Genomic DNA, 10,379 nt, shown 5'->3' with positions numbered 1-10,379 from the left:
TGGTTTTCGGACGTTAAACCCTACATATCAATCAAGAAGTTATTTTTTTATGTTACAAAGCAATGTGAGCAAATGATATTCCCTTTAAAAATCATTTTTGAAAATATTTTAGTACACGAGAAGGTACAATTCGCAATCGTTGCGTGTGTTCCTGCAATGTTCGCCACTAATACCCTCGTTCGCGGAACCATTCTTGCTCTTCAACAACAATTTTTTCGCAGTGTTTTTAATCGCACTTGTGGAGCCACTTGAATTAATATATTTTTTAAATGTGTGGCTCTTATTGTTGCCTCTACTCTTTGTTCTCGTTGTGATGAGGTGAGAGCTCTAGTGATCACAGCGTTATAATACTCCCATTCTATTGCGATCTCCTGCCTTCGTTTCGGAAACAAGAAAACAAACAGCAATATTTTCATTTGGCCACTGTTTTGTTTACACAATCTCACGGCGTTGAAAACGACCTCGCAAGTGATAGTTTTGCCGAAGCACTTGAAGGCTGTCACTTGGTCTCAACGACTGCTTGTTCTCAACGACTTGATCTCAACAATCACTTGGTCTCAACAACTGTACCCAGCGCAGCCTCGGGATTAGTTCGCTCGCGCTTCATGTAAGTGAGATTTCCTCACAGCCTAGCCAGCTTGGCATGGTTAACTATTTTTCCAGAATACAAACGTTGAAAGCAGCGTTTTTCGCCGTTGCCGTATGTATTGCTTTTTTGTTCTATTTTGTATTCTGCAGGCTCTAGATGCGATACCGTTTTGAGCTCCTCTTGGAAACAACGTAGCGATGCCATTCTACGAAACTTGAGTCGAGATGACAGAAGTTGCACGAACAGGAGGAGAAAGGTGCGTGTGCTTTTCACTTTCAGCAAGCGAGCACGTCCCGTGCTACACCGTTGAAAGCGCGCCCGCGTGAAATAGAAAGCGAAACTGAGGTACAGGAAATAAATAAAAATGAAATAATACCTGCCTTTCCGCGAATCGCACTGAGTGGCGTAAGGCGAAGCTCATTACACGTCCATTGGAAAAGTGAGAGCTTCCACGTTACCGACTCTCTTGGCTGGCTTTTTATTGGTCCGCCTTTGGTGACCATATATATAAACGCACCTGTAGTCGATCCTGACGATACGTCGACGCCAGTTCACCGTTCAGAGAAGAATTCGTGTCGAAGAATCACATTTGCCGTTCTCGTGGGAACCGAAAATGGCCGAGCGTCGAGCTATGATCCGCAGCTTGCTACTCACTGGTAAGCATCCTTCTTTTAAGTGTCTCTAAATATTCTCTTGAAAATGCTGCCTACATGGCCGGTATAAAACACGCACCCTCTTAGCGAACAACCGAGCATTGTAGCCAATGTGCCACAGCGGAGACGTGGAGACAGTGAAGTTGTGCTTGGAAAACAGTTCGAGAGTTTTTTAGCAGGAACCGCATTGCGACAAAAAAAAAAGAATCACATGCCTGCCATGATGGGAGTCAGAATAGAGTGTAATCAAGCAAGACCTCGCTAAGATGGCCCAAAGCGCCTTGTTAGAAGGCACGCTAGTGCCATTTACTCTGTGCGTTTTGCATAAACAGCGTCAGTCTAATACGAAAGCTTTAATATAACAGAATACTAGAGTGACCTCACATGACACGAGAAATCTTTAGTTAGTATTGGTCTGCTAGGGAAATTCAGAGCTTTATCGTATTTCCTGAAACTACATCTCCATCGTTGCTTGTTTCCGAATGGTGGTGCCAAGAACGGTTTTTATAGACCACACAGAATGCTATCGAATTTTCCTCGACCGACAGCGTAACTAAAGGTGGTTGAGTTTCATTAGTCTATGTAGCTGATAATATTTTCGCAGGTATATAGTCTACCTTTTATCACTGATTTTGTGGCACATAATGAAATTAACGAGATGTAACCTATAAACTTACACAAAAACCAATTTCCGTAATAATGCGTCAGGAATAATAGCGCAATTCACAACAACGTTTTGGTGTCCCACTCTTGTATAAAAATAAACTATGTTCCACGCTCGCCTTCCTAGCTATTAGAGGCGCTGACTAACACTCCCAGACTTATATGCCCCATATATTCTCGATGAAGTCTACGGGAGGACGACTACCTCTGTAGCTCAGTAGATGCAGCGCCTCATTCGGAAACTGCAAGTTTGGCGCATGGCGGCTATTGCTTGTGTTTAAAAAAAAATAAAAAAAACTTTAGTTTATTCATTTACATATGAGACCGTATAAATGCATTGAAAATAGTCCTTTACTTTACAAGGTCTCATATGAAGGCGAATAAAATAAAGTTTTGAAAGCACAACTTGTGGCCGTCATATACCAAACTTGCAACCTTCGAATGAGGCACTTTAAAAGAACTCATATGAAGGTACAGAGATTAAAGTTTTTGCAATTACAACTCACAGCCGTAATTGACCAAAGCTGCAACTTCCGAATGAGGCGCTGCATCTACATCTACAGATGTGATCGTCCTCCTGTAGACTTCATCAATTAATGATGTGCATATATGTGAGGGAGCGTTAGTCAGCGCCACTGGCAGCTAAGATGGTGAGCGTGGAACACACTTTTTTTTAATACAAAGCTGTAGCCACCAGAATATCGGTATGAATCGCACTATTATTCCGGACGCCTGATTACGAAAATCAGTTTTTGTGTAAGTTTGTATATTACACCTAATTAATTGCATTGTGTCAAATCAAATCTTCTTTAAAAAAATTGAAAAAAAAACAAGACCTTTCAGCGGAAGCGAAGATGTTTGGCGCCCTTTTTTTCAGATTTAGGTGCCTACTGGAAGAACCCAGGTGGTCGGAAATAAGAAATCCCTCCGTTGCGGCAACTTTCATAACAATATCTTGGTTTAGGACAATAAATCTCAAAAAAATTATTAGAGAAAGGGTCTTCAGCAGCTTCTGTTTTCTTTGTTGTCACTACATTATATTATACATGTTTTGTTCGATACCGTTTAAAAACATTTCACTAGATGATGCTGAAGCTGCAGTGCGCTCAATACAATATTGCTGGTGAAGTTGGAGCTCTCCGAGAAAAATAATCCCCATACTATTGCGTTCATTGTCCTTGTTGTTTGCGTTCCTTGAAACCTAAATGAAATATTTGCAGATTTTAAGATGCTTTACTCAATGGATACAGAGAGAGAGAGAGAGAGGCAGAGAGGAAGGCTGGAAGGTTAATAAGAAAATAAGTTCCAGTTTGCTACCTTGTACTGGGGAAGGGCAGGGTAGCAGGGCACAGGGAAGTCCACGGTGCAATTTACCTATCTGCCGATTCTTGGCAATTTCCGCATTGTCAAGAAAACACCTCAGAATCACTTGAAAAACAATCAGCGTTGCTCAAATGTTACCCTCAGCGTAAATTGTGCTACTTTAAAAAACTAGCAATGTATAATGCACATCCCTATCGTATATCACCAGAAAAAAGCATGCTGGAGGCCTTCACTCGCATAGAAAGGACCACTTACGTCATCTCAATCAGTGGGCGACCAATTTCTTACGCCAAAAGCCACCAGTTTCTAGGCATCATTAGTGATAGGGACCTCTGTTGGAGTCCGCATGTGGCCTTTATGAAGAAGCGCCTGACCACTATTTCCTGATTGTTCAAGTTCCCGGCAGGAAAGACGTGGGGGATGTCAGTAGGCGCAATTATGGAACTTCACCGAGCCCTGTTTCTCGGTTTCCTGAGATATAGCTTGCCCGTGCTAAGCAATACCTGCAAGATTAATGTTCGTGTTCTACAGGCAGTTCAAGCCCAAGCACTGAGAGTGTGCCTTAATCTGCCCAGTTGTACGTCAACAAGGCAACAATTGCAATTGCTGGTGACTATCCACTTGCTAGGGACAGACGCTACACCACATCATGTGCATCTGTCCATTTTATGAAATCCAGAAACAGTCACTGGCGTCCGTTCTTGCGTGCACCGACAACAAAGCACTGTTGAAATTCCTACGCAACATGGGCTTGAACAAGCGGCTGTAACAGCACAGCAATGTCACACACCGTGAAAGACAAGACTGGACTATGACTGAGTGTGCGCGCGTGTGCTGCTTAATGTGCTGTGTCTATTTCTCTTCTCTCCCTCCTCTCTATTTTTTCTTCTCCCCATTCCCCTCCCATGCACAGGGTAGCAAACCGGCTACCTATAGACTGGTTAACCTCCCTGCCATTTTTTTCCTCATATTTTCCCACCTTTTCCTATCGTAGATGATTTTTGATGGTACATTTTTGTTTTAAAAAATTCCGTACGCTGTGACGTACCAATGCATATGTTATGCGAACTATCTGGCTGCGCGTACCGATTTTCGCTTTAAGTTGTTTGTAAATGTCCCATGGCATTTCTTGCTGTGTTTGTTTGAACGGTATTGTATTCCATAGTCGGCGTGCTCTGCCTCTCCTCGTTGAGATGACCTGCAGTGCCTACCTACTCCTTGCCTATAGAATAGAAGGCATGCAAAATATACGTATGCGTGCAAGTTCGCATTAACAAGTACCATAAAATGACCCACTCGAAGCGGTTTGGAAGATGAGTTCTTAAATAAAAAAATATTGATAGAGCCAAGGTTCTGGTTGGGGGGCTCGACGACAACAATCCCGTCGTTCGACGACAATCCCACTAAATTTTCGTAGCACCCTGCGCTTGGTTGTTGTTTGTATATCAAGAAAAAATATGTCGCCATCATTTAAGATATCACAGAAACTTTCTTGTAAAGAAACTGTAAACTAAATGAAAACCTAAACCTGTGATATATAAGGCAAATTAGCACGTCACAATCGAAGACGTATATTAAAGAAGTAGTGCTACACAAATGTCTCCGCGAGAAGACGACACTATTCAGTGGGTCATACCATTGCATAAACCTCAGTTCGGGCGAGCCGCGGGACACCTATATAGTTGGTCTCCTTGCATGCTCTCTTGCTAAATAGGAAGCACTTTGTGGGCCCATACTGTAATGCACTGTCGCCACTTGGCGTAAAGCAGGCAGAAGTTCATATAAAAATGGCAAAAAAAACTAGTCAAGCGAGAAATAAAAAAGGAGGGAAATAAAGAGAAAAGAATAGGCATTAAAGTAGGAGTGAATAGAAAGAAATAGTGAACTAAAGACAGAAAGCTGGAGAAGAGAAAAAGAAAGAAAGAGCAAACCAAATTGAAAAAAAAAGAAGGCTGCCCACCTCCACACTTCCACAAGACTTGGCACCATTAGTGCAGGGCTTACATAACTTTCCTTTACAATGTAAAAGAGCGCGAAAAAAAAAAACATGTGAACACACCAAGAGACAACACGTCGGGCGCTTGTTCCGTATAGATGTTTTTTTACGCGCTATTTTACAATACATTAGCAACTATAGCTCAGCTTGTTGCATTAATTTTTTGCTACTTTCGTTCTTTGATTGGGCGTATGCAGCACTCGTCGCCAAGTGCACGGCATTACCCCCCTCGTGTGACAAGTGCTACATCCGTTCTTTGGACAACTGCGCCGCTGGCCTGTTTTTGTTCGCCACGGGAAACAAGGTACCGGAAACGGACGCTGACCAGGAAGATTTCTGCAGGTACGTAACTTTTTTTTTTTCATTATTGAAATGATCAAATAGAAGACCGTTGGTGCCATAACGGTAGCACCGGCTACTGCTTCTCACTTAGCAGACAAAATATGTGGTAAGAAAAAACAATAAGGGCATAAATGCAAGAGAGTAAAATTATGTGAAAATACAGGACAGTGAAACATCACATGACAGTTCAGATACGTCTAATAGGTTCATATGTACAAAGTTCCACACAGACAAGGTAAATTCGCACATAGACAAATGATTACACAAATTAGACATACTATCTCAATATTACACATTTTCTATGGTATGAAGGAAAAGGCGGCATTCCATACAGTAGATGAATGTTGCTATAAAATATTTCAATCTTCAAGAAACTTCTTGAAGGCGACAGCTGCTTATTTCTGAAGACCTGCAGTTGACCATGGGCCTAGTATTTTTTTCACTCTGAAGGACCCCCTATATAAAGGTTGCAAACTTGCTCGTAATACATTTTTTTTGTCCCATATTTCGGGCACTCCAGAAGCAGGTGATGTACACCTTCGTCAAGGTGGTGGCAGGAACAGTTTGTACTAGACGCACGCTGTATTCTGTGTAGGAAGTGTGGTGTAAACGCTGTACCAAGCCGTAAGCAGTCAACTAACATCTCAAATTTTCCAATTTACCGCAGCTCTGATAGAATACTAAGCTTTAAGCAATGGTCAATAAGATATGAGTCCGTACTTTCCGACTTTTTACTGAACCTGTTGTCTTTGATGACGCTACAGGCTATCTGTCTCAGGAGTAGATGGATTTCAATGTGTGAAATTTTGAGGGCAATTGTTTCGTCGTTATTGTGGGCCCTATTTGATGTGGTGTCGGCTGCAGTGTGTCCTGGAATACTGCAGTGGCTTTATATTTATTGAAATCGATCACGTGGTTCATTGTTGTTACTTTTGACTGTTATTATAGGGTCTCATATAAAAGTTTAAAGAAGTTTTTACATCACTTTGCAGCGACGCTGCAGCGGACTGTGAATCGATAAACATGACTGATTTTCGCGCCACGTTTACTGATGTTATAAAGAGTAACGCAGATAGAATCACAAACAGTACCGCAGCACCAGAGGACGTCACGCGACATAATTTAGATGTCTTCTGTACTGCAAAGTGTGTAATGACAAACGCTGAAGAGAGGGATTTATCATCGTGTCATTTCTACCAATCAGGTGACCTCAAGCACGGGGCGAATGCTTGTGTATGCACTTCAAAGCAGCGTAGATAGGAGCACTATTTATGCGTATATACCAAGCCTTTTGAAAAGTGTTAAACCAGCCCTGCATCGCGGACATTGATGACACAGCGAAGCTGGCATCCTTTTCTTCAACAGGCTATCGCATTCATATATCTTGTGAGCCTTTCAGATGCGTCTTGCCTAGCTTGCCTAGCTCCTAATTGAAGATCATTTGTTAAGCTTTGAGGTGGTAGAATAACTTATCATAACCACGAAGTATCACGTGATAGGGGTGTGACTGTGGTAACGCACACGCTATTTGTTGGGCTGAGTTGTTCCTTTTCAGTGGAGGTGACGAAGACTCGCGCATGATTTTCGTAGCACATGTGCATCTATGATAATGACAGCTTTCGGACAGGTCACACAGATTTCTGTGGCAGATACCCGTTAGTTAAGCTCACTGCTGCTTTCATATTTAGTGGAGCAGTTCTGAGTATTTGGTTTGACTCAATGTATGTAACACACACCTGTGTCACATGAAACACTCGACGAAAGAGGATTAAGTTTTTTTAGGGGCGAAGCTCCTTATAGCAACACCCATTCGTGCCTCGTAGTAGTAGTACTAGTGTGTAACCAGTCTTACATTTTGACCTTCAAGGTGGTGCCGGAGGGAGATTTCTTCTGTGCGTTGTTGAACAATAAAAAAAATCGCAGCGTGCGCGTTAACTAAAAGCCGAATTCTTCCGTTTCTCATTTCCCATTAGCAGCCATTGGCATGTTCTAGTATGAAACGATAGTAGAAGTAGAAGTGTTAAAAGCTGACTTCTGCTGTCTCTCATTTCCAGTAGCAGCCATTGTTTACCTACAATGTAGTGCCTGGTGAGATTTCTCCTGTGCGTGATTAAACAATACAAATTTTTTCTTCGAAACGCCGTTGATTGATGAAGTAAACCAACGGAAGATGTCAGATGTTTTCTAAAAGGACAACGAAAAGACGCCAGATGTTTCTTAAGCGAAACTAAAAAGAAGACGCCAGCTGCTTAACGAAAGACGCCAGGTGTTTTCTAAAGCAACGGTTTTATAATCAAAACCATATCGATACAGGTTTGTAAGTGTCGATGCTCGTTGCCGTCGGTGTGTGCTCGTATGGATAAGGATGCCGAAAGGTGGGCGCGCCGGGCAGTGGCGGCGTGGGCTCTCAGACAGGACCCTGAAGTGAGAGCACGCGAGGCAGAAGCGCGCCGGGAAGCTGCGCGACGTCGCCGCCAAGATTCTGCTGTACGGCAACAAGAAGCCGCATCAGCAAGGCAGCGTCGGCAATATTCCGCCGTACGTGAACAAGATGCTGCAGCGGCACGTCAGCGTCAGCAAGATACTTTCGTACGGGAACGAGAGGCCGAGGCAGCATGACAACGTCGCGAAGCAGATCTTGAAAACGTTCGTCAATAGAAAGCGGTGAGGAAGCGCGCATATCGCCAGGCGAAAATTTCATGGTATTGCTTCCAGGAGCTTCGCCCAATCTCATCGTCATTCACCTCGTGGATTTGCCGTCAATTTGCTTAACCCTCCTTGCACTCGACCAAGAACAGGTTTGCTGTTAAAAAAATGTGCGAGCTGTTCCACCCTGTGAAAATCATGACCAGCGACGCTGCTTAGCATATGGCACAGGGGTGGCACAAAATTTCAATCCATAGCTGACCACAGCTAGGAACTAAATTTTAAATGAGTCCTAAGAATGTCCATTCTGACTTTATCGTATGCATTTTTAAAGTTAGGCATTTCAGCAGCAATGCACTTTCCTTTTTTAGATGCGGAAGCATCTTATACTCGCGCCTTGTAGTGCGCCGTCCGCGCCGTCCGCACCGCTTCTCGAACATTCGACAGCTGACGCGCGCGCATGCGCCGTCGCGCCGTCGCCCACCATCTGTGCCGCGCGCGCTTCTCCTTCGAGAACATTCGACAGCTGACAGCGCATGCGCCGTCGCGCCGTCGCCATCTGTGCCGCGCGCGCGCTTCTCCTTCGAGAACATTCGACAGCTGACAGCGCATGCGCCGTCGCGCCGTCGCCATCTGTGCCGCGCGCGCGCTTCTCCTTCGAGAACATTCGACAGCTGACAGCACATGCGCCGTCGCGCTGTATATATACTCAAGGTCGGTGCTCGCTCGCTCAGTTGCCGCTTGTCCGTTGGTTTGTACTCACTCTTTACTTTACCGACCACAAAGCCATCGTCCTCAAAGTTCGTCGCAATAAATAAAACACCGCCCTTTCGCATACGTGCCGTACGTGTTCACTCATTTAACACCCCATTTCACAACCACGTTAACCAATTTAGCCATCGACCCAAGTAAGTCGCAATTTAACACCCGTTAACCAATTACATGCTTCCGCATCCTCCTCAGTGTTCCCCCGAGGGAAGCTGCGGGCAATTTTTTTTAACGAATTCTCCTTCAGGCGAAATGCAGTGTCTTGCCAATCTTGCCTATTGCTCTTGACGCTTCGAGCGTGGTCTTAACCGGTATTTACCGCACATGTTTTTACCAGGCCTGCTAGCAGTTGTGCTTCTCGTCTCATTATGTTGCCCTCAACTTTTTGTTGACACTGAACGCAGCTTCGCTGTAGAAATAAACGTTTATTTTCTCATGATCATATTTGCGCAAATGCGGTTCACGCCGCACTGCGCATAACCCTTGGACACCAGCCATTTCCGAGAAAATGTAATAGAAATGTTGTTCCGTGAATTCAACAGATATTGCCCATTGTTGTTGTGATCAAACAGGATTTTCAATAGACATGCTGGCGTCTAATCTATCCCGACGCATGACTGAAAATAGGGAAGCCATGGTCCCCCCCCCTCGTTTGTCTAGGCAACTTTTCATTTGTCAACCTTAAAACAGTGATATTACTCTAAGGGCCCAGCCCTTGTGTTTACAGCTTACACCCAGCGAGCTCAACTTGGCCGTTTTCTGGTCAAATAGTCCTCAAAGCACGGTCCTTCTTTTACTATTTTTTGTTTTAGTAGGCATGAAGTTGAAGGAAAACTTTATTAGAGTATAAATTAACGATACTCACCTCTGTAGGTTATTTCACCAGAAACAACAATCTTCTTATTTATGATTACCTTGCGCGGGTTTTCTCCTAAATTCAACAGAGTGCGTGCGTGCCTAGTCCGGCCATAGAGGTGGCTACCTACTACGACGACGATTACTATATCCTCCTGAGTTCCAGCTATGGGGATTTGTCCAAAATATTGGACATGAAATACCCCATCACTACAAAGATCTCAGCATGTTTTCTTCCTCAAAAACCACTTGTCCAATATTTTGGACATCTACTGGCGCCCTCCATGAAGTTTTGTCAAAATTGCGCCAGGAGATCGCGAAACAAAGAAGAAAACATGGTGGCGTTCAACAGGGCAACTTCTAGAAGTTAAACGGCGAAAGTTAAGGTCCACTTTTCTGTTGGTTTTTTATTATTTGTTACATTTTGAATAATAGCTTGCAGTTATTCCGGAATTTGTCACAATTTTCTTCAGTAGCCTTGCTTTGTGTTGCTTCAGGCCCACTACTTAACGCTTTAATTAAGTTTCAGCGTCCAATTAGTTGG

At 43.7% G+C, this 10,379-nt stretch overlaps 1 protein-coding gene across 1 annotated transcript in view; it reads left to right on the top strand.

Moving 5' to 3' along the window:
- Positions 1 to 1,127: 1,127 nt before the first annotated feature.
- Positions 1,128 to 10,379, top strand: part of LOC142764950 (uncharacterized) — a 35,689-nt gene continuing 26,437 nt past the window's right edge. Inside the window, exons 1-2 of the mRNA XM_075865486.1 lie at positions 1,128 to 1,245; positions 5,422 to 5,566. Of these exons, the coding sequence (XP_075721601.1) occupies positions 1,203 to 1,245; positions 5,422 to 5,566 (188 nt within the window). The 5' untranslated portion in view covers positions 1,128 to 1,202. The remainder of the gene's footprint in view (positions 1,246 to 5,421; positions 5,567 to 10,379) is intronic.

The sequence above is a fragment of the Rhipicephalus microplus genome, chromosome 6 (assembly GCF_043290135.1).
Source record: "Rhipicephalus microplus isolate Deutch F79 chromosome 6, USDA_Rmic, whole genome shotgun sequence".
Lineage (NCBI taxonomy): Eukaryota > Metazoa > Arthropoda > Arachnida > Ixodida > Ixodidae > Rhipicephalus > Rhipicephalus microplus.
The sequence above is the reverse complement of the archived record's forward strand: the minus strand, read 5'-3'. Positions and strand labels throughout refer to the sequence as shown.